Here is a 19,903-nt window from a genome sequence, read left to right on the forward strand (position 1 = left end):
TTCATAAGAAACATATATATATAGATGAATATTATTTATACCCTATTTTTTACTAAATACACCCCATTAATTCTTTAAAAACACACTAGAATGGGGTGTTCTTAGTAAAAAATGAGTTGCAAATAATATTTATCATATATATAAAGTGTTAAAATGAGATTCTAACTTTTAGGGTTCAAAATTTGTTTTAAAAAATTTGTAAAAAAATATATTTGTATCTTGATCGGTCTTACGAACTCAATGATATTTTTTTGATCGAAATAAAATTCAAATTTAATATGAAAAGTGCATGATAATTTTGGATTGTTATATATAAAATAAAAAAAACATTTCCTACAGTTTTTAGCTGCATTTGATTTTTGTTTCGAACAAAAGCATATCGTTGGGTTCGTAAGACCGATCAAGATACAAATATTTTTTTTTCCAAATTTTTAAAAAATATTTGAATCATAAAAGTTAGGACCCCATTTTAAAATTCCATATATATATATATATATAGTGAAAGTCTTTTAATTACATTTATTATTTAAAGAATTGTAGATTACTATTAGAAATCCACACCTCAAATAACCAATTATATTACCCGTCTTGAAGTTTTGGTTCCTATGAATACATCGAATTACCCTTCAAGATTTATTTTTCTCAAGCACCAACTCATTAAATTAAGCAAAATGTCTAATTATTTGTTAAGGGTAGACTTAAGTTTATAAACCATACTCGATTAGGTCTTCTAGTGGATATGAGATTCTCAACAATTACAATACTAATTACTTTTTCTGATTTTATAGAAGAAAAAAAAGAGAACATAATGAATTTTCTGATTGTACCAAATATGAGTTGTCGAGAAAGAGGAAAGGAGAAAGAAGATAAGCAAAGACGAAGAAAAGACAGATAGAAATAGAGAATGACATGAAATACTAAAGTTGATTGCTATCTTAACTCTTACAACATTAATCATGCATAATTTGATAAATGTTAATGAAGATATAATTAATAATAATTATGGAGTAAATAATTACACTTCGTATGTACGTCAAAGATTGACAGTTCCTAGACAAAAGAGCCTTATCCAGAAGTAGTTTATCCGACAGTTCAAGCAATTCCAAGACAGATCAGTTAATAGAAGCAGTTAAATTTTCTCAGGAACTGGCATAATTGCATCAACTGACAAATTCCCAAGACCTATAAAAGATCAGACTCCATGGAGTAGGCAAGTTGTCGAACCACATAAATTTTGTGTCGTTATTTTCTTAAAAACATTTTTAACTTTATACGTATTTTATACTTCGATGCAAATCCAACATTAACGATAATAAACTTTGCAATGGCCGCATGACTTAAAAGAAGTTGATTGGGTGGAATGTGGATGAAGCAAAGTCACATGTGGATGATTGCATGTGGCGTGTAAAAGTGTGTTCACAAATCGTGCAAGCAAATGGCAAATGGCAAATGGCAAATGGCAATCACGAGGCCCAAACGTGATGGTTACTGCCAGCCTGCCACTGAATTGACACGCATACATACACACACACACGATGATACATACATGTATATCAACTCTCAGTCTCAGATGCGGATCCATCGGGATATTTTTTTGTCTTGCAACTCTCCATTTGTATAATAATTGCACGCAAGTGCGTCGATGGGCCGGGCCGGCTAAACCTTATCAGTGGACTGACTTTGATAAGGAAATTTCGGATATAGGGACTCAAAATAATATATTTGTGTTTAAGGTCCTTAAGTTAAGGAGTATTAGGTTTTTTTAAAATGATTTTTCACGTGACATACACTGAGTTTTGAAGCCCATATACTTTCAATCTCAGTTCAGATAAGTCTGTTTTTAAAAATTGGATCAATTGACCCCCATATTTGAATAAGTTTCAGTAAGACATGTTGTACCAACGAGTCTTATTAATTGGTTTCCGGTGAGAGTAGGGTGACATATTAAGAATTTGATGATACACAAATACCAAAGACAAATGGAGAACTTGAAAGTAAAACACCATTAAAGTTGCCCTAACATAACATGTAAGGGCTTGCCCGCCCGCTGGCTGATCCCTTCTATATATGCACCAGATAAACAATCTAATGACGTGATCAAACATAAAAAATTATAGTTGAAACCTCTTTGGTTACAAAAATTGAACCCCAATGACAAATTACTCTTTGGTAACCACTTGAAAATATCACAGCTACTGTTAACTGAAGCAAGATTCAAACTTTTTTGTTTTTTTTTTCAATACATACATACATATGAATTACACTAATCAATTGGGTGTTTTTCAGTCTGGCGTGATGTATAATGTGCTGAAAGTAGAAGCAGAGACAGGAAAGCACTTGCAACAAAAATTGCATCAAACCATCGGTGATAGAAGTCGAACTGAATGTCTCCACCCAGTACATCTGTTATGATCTTCCTGCAAAGAGAAACCAGAATCACGTTGAGAGCAATTTAATCGAATGACTGCCAGGTTCCCCTAATACGAATACACATGCTGTCCCTAAGCAATCACTTGGAAAAAGGTGGCTCAAGATCCTAATTGTTCAAGGAAAACATATAAATTTTGCGCTTATTTTCAGCCATCAAAAAGAACTTTCTGGGCATGTTCTCTCTGTTGGATAACATTAGGTGGTTTTGAAATTATGAGGATCATCAGGTCAACTAGGCATTTTTTTTTCCCAACTTCAGCAACCACTATGTTGTTTTGTAACTAATAAGCAACATCACCCCTAGCTTCGGTCACCTGCTGAGTATGGAGTTTGAAATTCGAAATCAAGGATAACGACAAATCGACAATAATTTCCCTAGAGCACAATAAGTGAGAATTTTGTTACAGGAAAAACAATTGGTCCTATATCTTGATCATCCATACCTTACAAACATCACGAGAAGCTAACTCAAGCTTGAATAAGAAAAGCAAGAATTATTTTTTTGGAACCGTTCATCCTATTAATTTCAAAGCCTTAATCTGAAACAATTTTGGAATCCACTAACATGAATTCTTATTTTTCTAAAACTGATAGAAAGTTTAATATGTTTAGAAGATTCTAAGAACATGACTTTGTTTCCTCGATAAAAATGTCTACATCAAACATAGGAAAAGAGACAACAACTAAAACTGTCTTTTTCAACAGCGATTCTAGGCAGTAGAGGCACATGAAAGAGAGTAAAATAAAAGATATGCAATAATATGGAGATGATATTGGATCACTAATGAGCATACCCGTAATTCGTTGCTAAGCTTTTTCTTATCAAAAGAATAGAAGACACAAAGTACATTCCCATGATTTCAGATAAAAAGAGTACAACATTGCTTGAAGATCCACTTCCAACTCTTGAAACTGCAAAGAAGAACTGCAATAGCCAAAAACTGCTAGTTATACTGCATGATACAAGAGACCACAACTTCCAGTACTTTCAACTTTTTTTAAAGAAAACCCCCATGCTAAGGCAAGTTTCATTCTTAATACTTTCAATTAATTTCATCAGAAAGACTATTTTAACAGCACCAGTGTATTGTATAAAAAGTTGACAACAAATGCCCAATATGCATGTTTGATAGGTAGCTAATATGCATCAAGAATCAGTGCATTTATTTTCTTTTGCATAAATGATTCAATAAGTAGAACTCTTTAGGACTTGAATGAAACACCATAGGTGATTTCCCACTACTCAGTAGATATTCATCATTCATTAGTGAAGTGTCTTACTAGCTAAGTCTAGTGATGTATGATATAAAGTTACCCAACAATAGATTGGCAATTCAACGTCCCATTTAATTTGATGTAAGAGAATAAGGCTGCGTTGACATAAGTTTGGCTAAAATCCCTCAGGCAAAGGGCAAAAAAAATTTTATACTCCTAAAGAAACAAAAGAAAAAGAAAAAGAAAAATAGATAACATTATAATGAAATGGTGGGAATCAGAAAATCAATATCGAGACATATTACCGAAATAAAATTGTGTTAGTAGTAAGAAAGCACATTTACCTTCATTAAGTTTGTTAAGAATCCCCGTACTGATATGACAATCAACATTCCAATAAACAACAGGGAAATATACTGCAACACAACGAATAAAAAATCTTAGACCACATCAGTTTACATGCATCATTGCTTCAGAGACAAAACCAGCAGCAGCTTATGAAAACAGAAAGCAAAGGCACTGGGTAGTTCCATTAATATTTTCATTTGACCAATAATCGACAGCCATGTTACGAACCCAGCAAGCAAAGGCTTTGGCTGGAATTATACTGTGCAATAAAAAAACTCAGACCACCAGTTTACATGTAGCATTGCTTAGGAGTAGAATCAACAGCTGCTTATAAAAACATAAATGCTTTGCACTGGGGTGATTCAATTAATATTTGTCAGTTGACAATGACAACAACACCCAAGCAACAGCACCTACAATTCTTCTGCATACACTAAAAGAAACCTTCAAGGCCTGGTTCAGCTTTCCACTTTTATCAGACTACATATTCACCTTTATAACAATTGTTCCCTCTTACTGTGATGCCAGCAGCATCTCAATCAATTCATTTCAAGAGACGCAAAAATATTTCTAACTAAGTAAATCAAAATATATAATTTTAGACAAGAGGCGGAATATAAATGTACCACACACATATGCATAGTATCTGCAAATTGTCTAAACCCACATTGATTTTCTCATCTAGCAAGCCTATTTTATGATAATAAAGGTCCCCGTATATGTCACATCCTAAAATAAAAATAAACGCAACCATTTTCAAGTTTTTAGTAGGAGTAGTTGGCCACCACACATTGTAAAGTCAACTATTCTCCCATTGATCCCAATATTAACAACCAAAGAATAGAACCGAGAGCAATAGACACCATGGGATTTATCAAACAAGGAACAACATAATCGAAATAATGTCGTTGCAGAAGGTAAATCAATCAAAATCAGAAATTCAAATGCCTTATAATTTAAAATAGGTTGAGATGCAGATAATCCATTCATTCACAAGATCAGATTTTGATGGCATTGACAACTGACCTGTGATAGCAATGCAGCATTGATCCCTATATCAAAGAATTGCAAAAATATGCTAATAGTCATTGTCACAGGGTCAACTGAACCAGCCTGTCACATATAGATCATCACTTAAGCAATGTGATGGCAAGACACTCAAAAAGGTTTTAGTGATGCATAATATCATATGTATACAAAAATTGAGTATGTTAATGAAAGGAACTACAAAGGATGAGAAATAATACCGATTTGAAAACCACGCTTTGTAGAGACTGCAGAGCAAATTAAATCAATCAGTCACCTTACCTTCCATATTATGGGCAGAAAATCAGATAAAAGGAAAATAATTAAGAGGTCTACGAACAAAATCTTCTTTGCAATAAAAACAAGAAAAAGTATAGCATTTTATAACAGAAATACAATTAGTTTCCCACTATTTTCTTTTTTAGAAAAATATTGTGATAAAGAAATATAGCACTAATGGATATTTGAACTGAAAGGTCTACAAGGAAGAAAAGTGCCCCATGCATGAATAAGCAGCGTAGGGGCACCGATTTCTCTATTGTGAGAAGTTTTCTCTATTGTGAGCAGAAAGATAACAACTATGCCAGAGATGAAGAGAAATGAAGGTATATCCGGAGGAAAAGGGGTCAAGAAGGCCCTAAATGCCATTAAGACCGTCTCCTTGAAAGCTCAAAAAAGCATTAATTCCGAGCCACAGCACTTGACTACTTATCCTCTGCTCCATTCTAAACAATGGCTAGATTTTCTTTCATAACGTCAGTGTTCAATGATTCAAAAGGCACTAAAATCTGATGTAGAAAGCTAAAAAAAAATAATACCCCGTGCCGTATAGTGAATGTGAAGATGGAGGGACCAATCACTTTCAAGAACGTATCCCAGTGCCAAAACACTTATCCAAACAACAACAGGATTTACGAGCCAAATAAAAATCCTACCTCTTATACGCTAACTGAGCAGAAAACCATCAAAAATATCACGATCAATTTAAAGTTCATTTTTTTTCAATAACAAAGAACCATAAATTTTCATGGGTCGGGCAACAAAGTAAACCAGAGTACTTTACATCTAAAGCATAGTTATTTTATTTTCCTTTTTAATGGGTGAATCCCACAACCTGGAAAATGTATCTATTTGAGCTATCGATCAAGCAAAACACACTTACCACCAGGCACCAGGGCTTGGAGCTGGTAAGTGGTAACACCAAAGAGATCATGGCTGTACCTTAATCATCTTATACACACAATAGACTGAACATGCATAGCCAAGTAGATTCTGTAAGTGACCCTTCCATGTTCTAGAATATGCAGCTGCCTCCTGCGAAGCCAGAACAAATGTGAGAACATATGCTCCAAAAAAAGAAGTTTGTTAGGGACTTTTTTTCCTCTTAGAGAGAGGGGAGGGAGGGACCTATAGATTAAGAAAATTAAAATTTTAGCACATATAGGAACAGACAGATTTCACATTCCACTCTTGTTTTGAAGAGAGAATTTTAATATTGCACAATCCACATAGGTAAAACCATAAAAGGCTAAAAGCAAATAAAAACTCTAAGTACGAAAAAGAAGGCCACCCAGGCTATATAAAAGAGATGTATCACCAGTGTTGTAATACATATTGCCTATGCTGTACGAATGAAAAATGTACACAGGTTGGACAAATAAAATATCTTATGTGTGTCATAATGAACATTTGCTTGCATAGTGACAATCATATTGCAAAAGTTATTCTGTTGAATTGCGGGCAAAGCAAACAAAAAACAAGAAGAAAAAATAACCTCATCAGAATAATATCAATGGATCTCCACAGTAATGCTTTGATTTATCACTCTTATAAGTTCTCTCTCCTCTCAAATTACTGGTCAATTCTTTATATATTTTGCAAATAAAACAACTCTCAGTTTTACCATCTTTTGATTCTAAAAAACACATTTTCGAAAATAACAGCATTATATCCAGTACCTCCAGATTTTTTTCTTCTAATCCAATGACATATTAACCCAACCTTAGCATGTCAAACTTACAAAAAGGCTACCCTCAATGCTCCATCTAAGCCGTCAATTAAGTACCCATTTATGCCAACTGAATAAAGTTACAGGGCTGGAAATGAAGAATCATTTTAGTTAATAAGCCAAGGTGTGAAAACAGTTCGAGGCTTCCAGCACGTACATCAATATGACAGACATCTCATTCCACAGATCTATGGGTCCTTAAACTTTCCATAATATCTTGATAAAAGGAATATATACTATGAAGATGATATTTTTGATGTTATTGAATTGAGTATAACATAAATTTAAAGGACAGCAAGATAAGAAAATTCAGCTCTCTGCCTAAGGAACTGCACACCCAAGCACAAATACCTCTAAAAAGCAAGAGTTCTAGAAACTTCAAAGGACAGCACCAGGTTGACAGGAAGAAAAGGTGGCAGGGGGCAAACCTTAGCTTGACGAAGTTCATAGATTTCGAGGAATAACTGCTTGGAAAGCTCTTCTAAAGCTTGTACCTCTGCTTCCATGCCCTTAATATCTTAAAAAGAGAACCAAAAAAAAAAATCAATAGCCTGATTTTAGAGGGAGGTTTCTGAAACAAAAATATTTCATCAAACATCAATGAAATATAATCCAAATGTATGTATGGAGCAAGCCAACAAAAAAAAAAAAGATCATTACAACTAGATAACAAGAACCCAAAAAACAAGACAGAAAATCGGTACTAAGATTAAAAACATGCAAAAAGCATCACAATTTTCAAACCAGAAACATTTGAGGATTAGTGAACATTACGAAGGCATCAAAATGTACGTTGACATTTGTTAAGATTAGTTACTTTGCTATTCAACCCAAGTTAACTTATTGGTTTGGGGCGTTTCACATCATTTATATCATATTCTAACACTCCCCCTCACGTGTGGGTTAGAAAACTTTGACGGCCCAACGCGTGCACAACAAACAAGGCCCACCCAACACTAGGGGATCTCACAAAGATCCACACTTGGGGAAACAATAAATGGGAGTTTAAATTGCGGAGGCCAAGGATTGAACCCAAGACCTCCTGCTCTGATACCATGTTAAGATTAGTTACTTTGCCATTCAACCCAATGAGTTAACTTGTTGGTTTGAGGCATTTTACATCATTTATATCATATTCTAACAACATTCAAGAAAACTGCCAATGACCAAAGCCATCAGTTACCTAAAGCCTAAGTGCAAAAGATTCTGAATATGGTTTTGGATTTTCAATAGCAAGCAAATGGTACATAAGGCATTCAAATATTTCCCTTGACTAATCACGGCCACCAAATTCCTTGTCAAAAGCCAAACAGCCCCAATGTTTCAAATCATTGGAAACATGTCTCACGGCAATAGATAACCTTAAACGAGAGAAAAGAAGTGATAACCCATGTACAGGCATTCATTATGCCATCCACGAATTTTACATTGGTTCAACTGGAATCACGAATCTTAGAAACACATTTACTAATAGTTTGAAACAAGAAACAGAAAAATCATCCAAGGGGCTCGCTCTATGGAAGTGTAAGGGTCAATGCTCAATTTCTCTTGGAAGAGATTAAGTTACTCCATATAGAGTAGAGGCAATTTCTACTAAACATAAATGAGAGAAAATTATGTAAGGCAAACAAGTTTTCAACAACTACAAAGGAAGAAAGAATAAAGAAAACTGCCAGAAAATTATCAACCTCTTTTTTTCCCAAGATTAAGCTACCAATTTAATTTCCTGACAATGACAAGGGCAAGATTGATTTTTTACAATGGAATGAACACTTACCACTGTTAGAAAATATAAGGAAAAAAACACTAACCTTGCTCATTTTGGTCATCTTGCACAGATCGCACAACTGTTCCAACAATTCGTTTAAAGAAAGATCTTGCCTTTAATTTCTGCAGGTACAACTTCTAGTTGTAGTGAGCAAAATTCAAAATGGTACTTAAAGCACTGCTAGTAATTGAAAGTGGATAAGTTTTAGATTTTAATGATATTGCTAATTGAAAAAGATACTAACATTACTTCATTAGTATGCATATAAAGTACAGGCAGATAAGATGTTAAATGCTTATATACATGCATTTGTCCATGCAGAAATGCAAAACCATGACAGTGTAATAGCATTGTCAAAGGCACCCCTTGGTGCTCTGACAAGGTGACATGCACCCGAGTTTGCAAACTCTGGGCAAGTCGCCACCAAGGTTCATGCCTCAACCCCTTGCGCCTCAGCTTTGGGTGTGCATCTGGGTGTTTTTTGGACTCTTAAAGCTCAGCTATATTGGACATTAGGCCTTTTTTTAAAAGACCTGCAGCGGCACTTGGCCCAGGTAATAAATTCAAAAAAAGTAATTAGTTGCACTGGTCCCACATGGAAGAGGCTCAACCAAATCTTGCCAACAGAAGAAACAACACCCTAGAGCTTTGCTGTTTTGCTAGGGAATCGTTGGGACAATTGTGACGGTATAAGGAACCTTTAACTGCCAATTAAGGGCCATCTCTAAAATCAGTCTATTTGCACAATTTCTTTGCATTTTCATTTTAATAAGCGTCTTCCTTTACTCAGCGAAGCACCTTAAATGCACCTTGCACCTTGGGGAATTTGGGTCTTGGCACCTTTTCATGCCTTTGCCAACATTGGTATACACTGAGTATCATAAGAGTGTCTGTCTATTGATATGTGTTAACAATTGTTGAAATGACACAACCAGGAGAAATTATTGCTGTAAACTTATGTGTAACAGCATCATAATTGACTGCCTGGGTTCAACATCTTGAGTAAAAGAGTGACCAAACTATTGGAACTCAATATGTTAGAAGTTCTCACATGAATCAATCATTACAGAAAGATTATCAAAGTTAGGATGTTGCTTCAAATTTATCATACACATTCAATACAAAGATTTCTTAATACTGGTTTTCTTTAATTTGCAGATTTCCTCAATGTGATGAAATCATACAGCTTCTGATTGCACCGCACAAAAGAAAAACCGAAATTAAATGAGTTTTACATAACCTCGTCCAGTAAATGAACATTGCTTCATATCTGTTCAATTTCTTCTTCTTTTTCCCGGTAAAAATTTACCAACAATGTGTATCTTATGAACACAATACAGCTCATAATACCTTGTTTTACAACCACACTTTCTATCAGAGCCAATAACATGAACAAAATTAATAAATTAGCTGATGAAAGATACAATCATGCAAAGAAAACAAGCACGATCAACTAAAACAATAACAAAGATAGCAAGACACCAAACCTCCTCAGATCCTTGAATTCGCTCCATCTCCCTTTGAGAAAGCACAATTCTCTTTTTCTTTGTAATGCAAGTTTCAATTGATTGCATTAATTGTCTTTCCAAGGCCTTGATCTCTGACTCCTCAATCTCTCTGTCATTTTAAATATAAACACGCAAAAAATGAGAAATTGGTAACTGCTCAAGGAGACACTAAATTAAAAAATTAGTATCTTAGCTAATCTAGCTTCAAGTTATTTGTGCTAACCAAAGCCATGAAGATATCAAACTTTCGGTAATTAAAACTCTTACAACCAAGTAATGATTCTTTGGCATTATCGCTATTCAAATTATAAAAAAAATAAAAATAAAAAACCATTTTGGCCTTATACTTATCAATAACCCCTCATTTCTTCGGTATCATCAATTTAATTTCCATTTGTTATGTTTTAATCATAATTCCACTTTCTGACTTTTAATCCGCACTTCCAGTCAATGACCACACGATGGGAAAATTATTCCTTTTTATGATTGTTCCTCAAATTGATAGTTCGTCAAGCAATTCTGTAGCAAAACGCATTTAAGTTCAAAGAGGCACTAGCTTCAGCCTTCAAGTGACTTTTCTCATTGAGGCATTTGCGTTTGGTCCCATGGGGACAGTTGGCCCACAATTGGTCATATCAGCATTTGACTCAGCAATGATACACTACTTTTTTTTTCAGAATATTGTCATTCCTATTCTACTGCATCTATCCAACTGCATGAGGGAACACAAAAATTTTTGTGCCATCAAAGTATTGAAAAGTCATTAGAAAAAACAATTGAGCTAGAGTACTTCACAAGCAACCATGAAAGCTGAGCATAGAATGCGTCAGACAATATGGTACAAAAGCTAGAATATCATTCAATCTATGATACCTGGACTCGGGTACGGGTGTCGGGTATGGGTACATATATGTGTGTCCGGTTCTTTAAATTGAAAGATGCCATTGAGGGAGGCAAGGTAAAGTGAAGAGTCCAGATATTGTACCAATACCCATGTCTTGCATACCCGACACTGGTACAGTAGGGTAAGTGAAGAGTCTGGGTATCATAGCATTTAGTCGCTTGAGATTTATGGAGATAATCAAAAACTAAAATCTTATCACACACATATGAAGAAAAAGCAGCCCATTACCGAATAAAGAGGGATAAATAACTGAAAGGCAAATTCACGACACCAAAACCAGAAAGAACAGCCATCACAGTAACACCAATGACCCCAATTCTGCTGACGAGTTGGGGCATGGTAAAGAAACCTGCAACCATAAGCACACAGACAATGAGCCTTAGGGTAACAACTAACAACATTAACCAGTTTAAAGGTGATGAACATTTGCAACGGGAAAGATGAACAGAAAAAAAGGAAGGCAGGAAAAGATAACGAAATTGATGCAAAGGAACATAAATTTATCTTCACCATACAATCTGTAGTTCACAATGATTTCACGGCAACTAGAAGTGGACCACTATACAAAATACTAGTATGGGCCTACTCTAACATGTTTATAAATTCAAATGTACAACAAGTCCATGCCTTATCCCCCGCATATAATTAGGAATTGACTACAATGTTCTTTTTTTTCTTCCCACGCAGAATCGACATGGAAGAGACAGGGGAAGATAGAAGATATTGAGGTTTCTACTCTTGACAAGCTTCAGTAAATGGAATAAACTTTAAGTGCATTTTCACTTTTATATTAGGCCTACAAGGTTAATCCAGCTTGACTACCACATGTTTTCGTTTTATGGATACCCATCTACCCGATTTTTAAATGCCTGCCAGATCAGTTGACTCTCCAGAAATATCTACGGCTATTCATTTTGGTTGGGGGAGGGAGGAGCGAATGGATGGGACTGGAGGTTAGAAGAAATTCATTAAAAAGCCTAGCACACCAGGAATCATAATAGAAACATCTTGAAAAAAAGAAGATATAAAATTAACAATGAAATGTTAATCCTGATACCTTTATCAGGTGAAGGCATAGGGAAGTGAACACCCATGCGCCAAAACGCATAGAGAAATGCCAGCAAAAATAAGATGGCACCAGTGGCAGCCCGCTCCTTCCGCACGCCTGAGGAGAATAGATAGTTGCATAAGATAAAAATTGTACAAGTAAATGAATTATGATGGCCAGCTTAACTTATAAAAGAAGCCATATATTAAATCTGTGACATTATTCTTAAATTTCGATCCCAAATGCATATCAATGAAAATTGGCATTAGTCAACTGACTAAATACAAAAATTATTCCCTGACCAATATAATTTTTTATATATTAAAACATATATTCGCAAAAAAGTAATCAGGGCTACTGGCAGAGAATAACATCTTCTTCAAAATGTCTGCTTTTCCGATCATAGTGAAGATAAAAAAAATCTAAAGCAAAGAGTATCAGGAAATATGAAAAGAATAAAACTGCACTCAAATTCACAGAGGCATAGAAGATATTATGAGCAATTTAACTTAAATATGAAAAGAAGACCACCGAATACTAACTACCCAGCAGTCAACCACTCGCTGTGATTCAAATTACAAGAACATGCAAAATCGTGTGTATAGCCTACCCCCAACTTATTCAGGAGTAAGCCTTCAGCAATAATAATGACAATGATTATGATTGCATGCAAACGTCAATGAAGTATCAATCACTTCCCTCTCTTATCAGTTCAAAAGAGCAAAGCACAAAAAGAAAAGCAATGATAAAAAAAAAAGGAAGAGCAAGAGTACCGCTGTTGCAAAGCATCAAGTAACAATGATAATAAGGTAACATGAAGACGAGCAACAATATCAAGCAAAATAGATCCACCTTCCAGTTCATCCATCTTGCCCTGCAGAGATGAAAGTATTCTTGATATAAGAACAAAGTTAAAATCCATATATCCAATTAAACAACAGACATTCTACAGAAATTTAAATACCAGCCTATGTAAACCGTGCTAAGGCATAGGCACGCTTGCAAATCATTCAAATCATTGGCTGTAACCCCAATAGATGAACAATCAGTACGCAAAGGAAATGAATGTGGAGGGTAGTCACTATCACAAGTACCAGCTTCAGAGCATAATTTTACTAATTAACCGCATTTCCACGAGAATCACACACAGATACCAAATGAATGAATGAAGTATAAAAGTACATACTCTTTGGAAAGTAGAGGGATGATCTCGAAGAGGACGAGCTGGAGGAGATTGCAAGAGAAAGCGAAGACGACACTGAAGATGATCTGGACTAACACTCTCTTCTCTTCATACTCTTTGTAGAGCCTCCGGTTGAGGAACCAAAGACCCGCCCATCCAAGCAGACACAGCGACCCCACCGCCACTACCCCCTCGTAGATCGCCCAACCCCATCCCATCACCGCTCTATCGGTTCACAATTACATGGAAAAGAAAACCTAACACAGGCTTTACGAGCACTACTCGAGATTGGTAATTGCTTTGTAATAAGCAACCAGATCAAGTAATTTTTGAAAACCGAAAATGGCCGCCGAGCAAGTAGGTTCTTTCTGTACGTGCATACCCTAATAAACTCAAAATGGCCACAGATCAAGTAGTTTTTAAAATCAATTGCAGTTTTACTAATGAGATAACCATGATGGGATAACAGACACTCAAATCCAGTAGGAGATTACAGAAAACAAAAATCGAATTCGACCGAAGAAAAGATAAGCGGGACGCTGACCTTACTCGCTAACAGGAAAGAAACCACACGTTCAGAACAGGAAACCGAAATCGAAATCAAGGAAGAAGCTCGATTGAAGCAGTGTTGGGAAGATGGAGATCGGGGAAGAGAGAAGAGCGTGTAAAAATGCGTCAGATAATTTTTTTTTTATTAACGCCTTTAACGAAGGCGTTGGCGTCAAATAAGCCCCTATGTGGAGTTTATTTGATGTCATATGGCAACGGATCCGCTATGTGTTGTTTGGCAGAGTGTCAGACGACAGCGTCCCGCTAAGTGAGATCTCTAGACTCATGTATCGTACTCTCGGGAGTTTTCTATTATGGATATGTTATTGTTATTTTACTGTATCATCAGAAGTTTGTAAGTTTGTATAGATATGTTGTAGAGCATCCACAATGGTGTAATATTTAGCATTGTTAACAATATTTTTTGGATAAATATAGTGTTATACCATCACAATGGGTATAATGGAATGTATTTTAATTATTTAAAATGTTACTTTTTTGATAAGTATAGCGCTACATGCACACAATGGGGGAAAAATGACACTTGAAAATTTAGTTGTGGAAAAAATATACTTGAGAGTTGGAGTATATATATAGTTGATGAATAGTGAAGAGAGATGATGAAAAGAAATAGAGAGGTGATGAAAAAGAAGAGAGAGAAGATTAAAATGAAGAGAGAGGTGGTGAAAAAGAAGAGAGAGAAGATAAAAAGGAAGAGAGATATGATGAAAATGAAGAAAGAGAAAATGAGAATAAAGTGTTGGAATTTATGAAGTGTTGATGAATAGTATTTATTGTGGGTCACTCATCCAATTGAATTGTGCCACATAGGAGAGAGGATAAGAGAGCATGATTTTGAAGTGCTGTATTATATGGTTATCATTGTGGATACTCTTAATATTTTACTGTATCCTCAGAAGTTTGTATTGTACTCTTAGAAGTTTTTTACTCTCAAATGTTTTTTTTATTTTAAGTTTTTGTCGTACAAATGTCTCATTGGTATTTTTGTCGTACATGCCTGAAAGATAGTAAACTGCCAACCAAAAGCTTAAGTTTTATGTGAGTACAAAATGTTTGAAATTCCCATAAAGAATCATATCACTTGGCAAGAACATGATAGAAGAACTCACAAATTTAGTTTCTTCAATTACTCAGTAAACAAAAGGTAAAAATCTTAACATATAAAATTTTATTTCTTCTTTTCCCAACCCTTTACTCTTGGGAACTCTGACTAATAACAGACAATGAAGAAATAAAATCACAAAAAGGAAAGAAAAGGTACAGTGTACAATGAGAGCATTGATTGGTTATAAAACCAACAACGAATCTCCTGCTACATTGTTTCACACTGAATACACCATGTTTCAAGGAAAAATCATATAGAATTTTAAACACAGAGAAAAAGAAAAGGAAGGATTCTGAAATATATTGAAGATCATGATGGTTTAGGTATGAAAATATAATTCAAAATTGAGACTTTTTTTTAAGCAAGTGCGAGAAAAAGGCACACAAAATGATGGTTTTCTGACTGCAAGAATAGCAACGAAAATGAGTCGCTTGATGGCGGTTAATCTCACCCACTACTTGCTAAACAAGTCATTTGCAATACACTATAAATGAACAAATCAACAAAAGATGACGATGATGGTATTTCAACATAGTCTAAATCCTCAAACGGAAAATTCAAAACTTAACTCCATTAAAAAAAGCTACAAGTAGAGAAAAAAATTACCTCAAACCAATACCAATGCAACAGTTGTGTGGCCCATGAGTGAAGCAATAGAGTAGCGGGTAGGACAGACGAGTATGGATTGGGTTTCACCCGCGGTCAATAACAGTATTGCTACGATCCCATTTCACGTGCGCCAGTGGTGCTTGTACCGCACAACCTCTCATCAGGCAATCCAATTTGTTTTGGCACGTGAGGGCGCGTGTGCTGTCCGATTTTAATTCTATTTTTGTCAGATTAATTAAAATAATATTTTCTATTTTTCTAGAATTTTTTTGGTAATCGAAAAATCATTACATATGATAATTAAATAGTTAAAAGTTTAATTGTTAATGTGATTTAATTATTTGTGTTTGTAGTGGCTACAAGAGCACAAATAATACGCTTATTGCGATATCGAAAGAATCTTAGTCACACCATGCATCTACACATATATTATATGTATAAATGGATGAAAAATTTATGGATTCGGGATGTTCATGAGTTCTACATCGAGCAACAAATTCAAATTGTTCTTGATTCTCTATTGAAAGAGTGGAACATGGTTTGAAACTCATTGAAGTAAAGGTTGAGCATGTTGCGTTTCGAAATTCTCGCGGATGAGTTGCTGCTAGAGAGGGAACGTCTGTATGCTAATATGATTATATGACGCACTGGTAGTAGCGCAAATCATTTAGATTCTGATGCTAAATTTATTCCATAGTATGAGGTGTACGAATTTGGTGGACATAACGAAGAAGATGAAGATGACATGATAAAAGATCATAATTATGTTCCTCACATATGATTTATGTTGTATTTATTTTATTTGTACATCTTTCTCATGTATGTACATATTTATGTATTTGATGTACATATTGGATATTTTCATTAATGGCATGTTTATTTTATGTAAATTTTTTATTTAATTACAATAAATGTGCATGAATGGAAATGTCATCAAATAGTGAGAGTTATTAGATGAACTAATAATTAGAATATTTTACACTTGTTTGAATCAAAAATACTAATTGGACTATGCTAATGGGAATTGTTTGAATGTTTACATTGTTATTCGTTTATGTGGCATATGTTATATTAATATTATGGATTTGAAATGAAGTGACAAAATTATTTGAAAACTTAAATTGTACTCAATTCTAATGTTAGCAATTTTGTCTGTATAGTTGAAATAGCTACAACAGAAAGCATTGTCGTTGATTTGAACCGAGGAGACAAAATTAGTAGAGATGAATATTCCAGACACGTTAAAATGTCGCTCCCCTTAAGGGTAAATTAAGCCTAGCCAATTCGACAATAGAATGGGTTACCAACTAATTTTCTTGAAGATACAATAAATTTTCCTGACACTTGCGCTTGTACTGTTGAAAGTGAAACCCAAAAAAATTGGAAGAATTAGAGTGTGTTTGATAAGAGTTTCCAAAATGATTTTCAGTTTTCGAAAACAATTAATGAGGTAAAAATTCATTTGGTTGTCGTTTTTATTAAACAATTTTAAAAATGGGTTTTTGATTTGTTGTTTTTAAAAGCCAAAAAACGAAATCACCTTTTAGTTGTTTTTGCCTGTTTTTAATTAAAACACGTGAAACAGTTTTCAGTCTTCACGAGAACAGTTTTCCGTAAGTGTACCTCTTGACATCACTCATAACCCTAGTTGCAGCACCTCTTCTTTTCTACCTCTCCCCTTGGAAGATCCAGGTATGCAATTTCTTGAACTCTCTCTAACTCGATTACCATTCGTTTATATCTATGCATCATAGTCTCTCTCCCAATCTCTTTGTTTATTTCTATGTGATGAAGAAGTTGCGAAATCTTCTATTATTTGTGTCCGTGTAGAGGTGTAGAGAACGATATGATGTTCGATGGTCTAATTTGCGAGACGTCTGAATTTGTTTCCCCAATTTTTTTTCCATATCCCCTGCTTGTTTGAGTTTTAAAACATTCCCATTCTCATCTATACATGTATTTTGTGATTCATTTGTTCAAATTCTCTAGGAACGGTAGTGTGCTGGACATGGTTGATGATGAATAATAATTTGTCTTAGATTCTGATATTTCTATCAAGAAAATGAGGAATATTTCTGTCTTAGATTCTGATATTTTTCTCAGTAGAATCCTTGGAAGTTTGTTAACTTTGCACTTTTGTGTTTGTAGAATTGTATTGGGGCCATTGATGGCACTCATATAAGTGCATGGGCTCCCGTAGAAAAACTAACTGCTTACAAAGGGAGAAAATTAGTGGTTACTTCAAACGTCATGTGTGTCTGCAACTTTAATATGATGTTTACCTTCGTATACGCCGGATGGGAAGACACAACAAATGACTCAAGGGTCTTTCTAGATGCGATAACAAGACCAGAAAATAATTTTCCACATCCAGTTGGAAGTATTTACATAACTTTTAATATAAATTCAGCTTTATTTTTTATATCTATGTCAACTAATGCAAACAATTTAAACCATATAAACCAATATTATCATGTTGATTTCGGATACCCTAGCACCGTCGGCTTCTTACCACTTTATAGAGAAGGTCGATATCATATACAAGATTACCATGGTCGAAGTAGAGGACCACAGACACGCAATGAATTGTTCAACTATCGACACTCATAAATGTGGATGGTGATTGAAATATGTTTGGAGTTTTAAAAGCTCGCTTCCCAATTTTGAAATTGATGCCCCCTATTTGCCAACTCGACAAAGACTTATAGTAGTTGCTTGTTGTGCAATTCATAATTTCCTACGTATACAAACACAACAAGACCCACTTTTTCATACGTGGGAAAATATGGATCTTTCAATTATCCAACTATCAACTTCAATGGGGGCAACCTCAAGCAACAATAATAATATGTTTGATTTGACTGATCAAGGAGTTGTTGCCATGTCCGAATATCGTGACTATATGGCTAATTTGATGTGGTTCGATCATTGTAACACACAAAGTGTTTAATAAATCCTCATGTTGATGTTTCAATATATATTCAGGTTGTTCTTTAAGATATTTCAGGTTGTGTTTTAACAAATCATCTATCCAAGATTCTTTCATCCAAATTCATATCATTTTGCATTAGATGTTGCAAAATCCTTTGCATCTCATTAAATTGCTCAACAACATATCTACCATTGATCATTTGATAATTGAAAATTTTAGTGACAAGAAATTTCTTACTTGTAGCATCCTCAATAATGTATTTTTACTCTATTGCATCTCATACCTCCTTTGCAATTGTAAGATGTTTATACGAATTGAACTGATCATCGGACATGGAATTGAGAATATATGCCCACGACACATCAAACCATCATTCTTCCATTTTTGTCTATTTTAAATTGTATGCAAAGATTCTCCCTTAGTGTCATTGGATTCAAGAGGCTTTGGTGTAGACAACACATACACCACTTTCAAAGTTGCAAGCAATAGGTGCATCCTTTTTTTTGTCAATGTTTGAAATTTGTGCCATTGATATGCTCCAATTTGACTTGATTGCCCATTTCCTTTAATGTCGTTAAATCTGTCATAATTTACCCTTAAGATTATTGGCGAAGTTGGGGATGATATTGGTGGAAAATGGATTTAGTTGAGATGAAGATTCAAGGCACGTTAAAATGTTGCTCTCCTTAAGGGTAAATTAGCCCCCACCAATTCGATAGTATAATGGGTTGCCAGCTAATTTCCTTTAGGACACAACAAATCTTTCTTTCACTTACACTTGTCCTATCGAAAGTGAAACCTTAAAAGCTTAGAAGAACAAGAATGTGAATAGGAATTTTGATGCTTCTATGGTGCACCAAAATTTGTGATGTCTTTAGAAAAAAGTATAGAAAAAAAATAGTGAATGTTTGAGATGTTATGTACTTGGTTGGCAAATCCATAGGTCATATATAGCCAATGATGTACCCTTTCAAATGAGACACCCATTGCAAATGTGAGTTATGTCCATTAGTAAAGAGTCACAACCTATGAGACATGACTAATCATGACGAAGAGTCATGTCTATTCATATGGGTCACAACCCATTGCATCTCACAATCTTCTCTACACCTTTATTCATTTATTCAAAACAAAAACTATTTCAAAAACTCTACCTATTTTGAAAATATCCAACATAACCTGTGATAGACTTACAATTAATAGCGTTTTCAGCTCAATCGAAATCACTATAAGTAATGATATGGGAGTG

The 19,903-nt window shown here is 34.7% G+C and overlaps 1 protein-coding gene across 3 annotated transcripts; it reads right to left on the reverse strand.

The window, feature by feature from the left end:
- Positions 1 to 2,077: 2,077 nt before the first annotated feature.
- Positions 2,078 to 14,290, reverse strand: LOC120002285 (GPCR-type G protein 1). Of its 3 annotated transcripts, XM_038850980.1 has the most exons (14): positions 13,983 to 14,285; positions 13,442 to 13,821; positions 13,029 to 13,129; positions 12,265 to 12,372; positions 11,436 to 11,556; positions 10,283 to 10,412; positions 8,839 to 8,917; positions 7,456 to 7,544; positions 6,241 to 6,333; positions 5,241 to 5,267; positions 5,020 to 5,106; positions 3,990 to 4,061; positions 3,225 to 3,355; positions 2,264 to 2,417 (listed from the first exon to the last, which is right to left on the reverse strand). In XM_038850980.1, the coding sequence occupies exons 2-14, from the start codon at positions 13,654 to 13,656 to the stop codon at positions 2,264 to 2,266; spliced, it is 1,407 nt and encodes a 468-aa protein (XP_038706908.1). In that variant the 5' UTR covers positions 13,657 to 13,821; positions 13,983 to 14,285. The 3 variants fall into 3 exon arrangements, with proteins under 3 accessions (XP_038706907.1, XP_038706908.1, XP_038706909.1); XM_038850979.1 differs by having other exon boundaries at positions 2,078 to 2,417; positions 13,442 to 14,286; XM_038850981.1 differs by lacking the exon at positions 2,264 to 2,417 and having other exon boundaries at positions 3,253 to 3,342; positions 13,442 to 14,290.
- Between the last annotated feature and the right edge of the window lie 5,613 nt (positions 14,291 to 19,903).

This window comes from Tripterygium wilfordii, chromosome 7 (assembly GCF_013401445.1).
Source record: "Tripterygium wilfordii isolate XIE 37 chromosome 7, ASM1340144v1, whole genome shotgun sequence".
Taxonomy (NCBI): domain Eukaryota; kingdom Viridiplantae; phylum Streptophyta; class Magnoliopsida; order Celastrales; family Celastraceae; genus Tripterygium; species Tripterygium wilfordii.

Excerpts from the sequence above, each read along its gene's own strand:
- LOC120002285 (XM_038850979.1), bottom strand. The coding sequence starts at position 13,656 with ATGGGATGGGGTTGGGCGATCTACGAGGGGGTAGTGGCGGTGGGGTCG. Across the intron at positions 10,413-11,435 it reads TATTTATCCCTCTTTATTCG|AGAGATTGAGGAGTCAGAGA; the intron begins GTAATGGGCTGC and ends TTAAAATGACAG. Across the intron at positions 6,334-7,455 it reads ATGAACTTCGTCAAGCTAAG|GAGGCAGCTGCATATTCTAG; the intron begins GTTTGCCCCCTG and ends CTGGCTTCGCAG.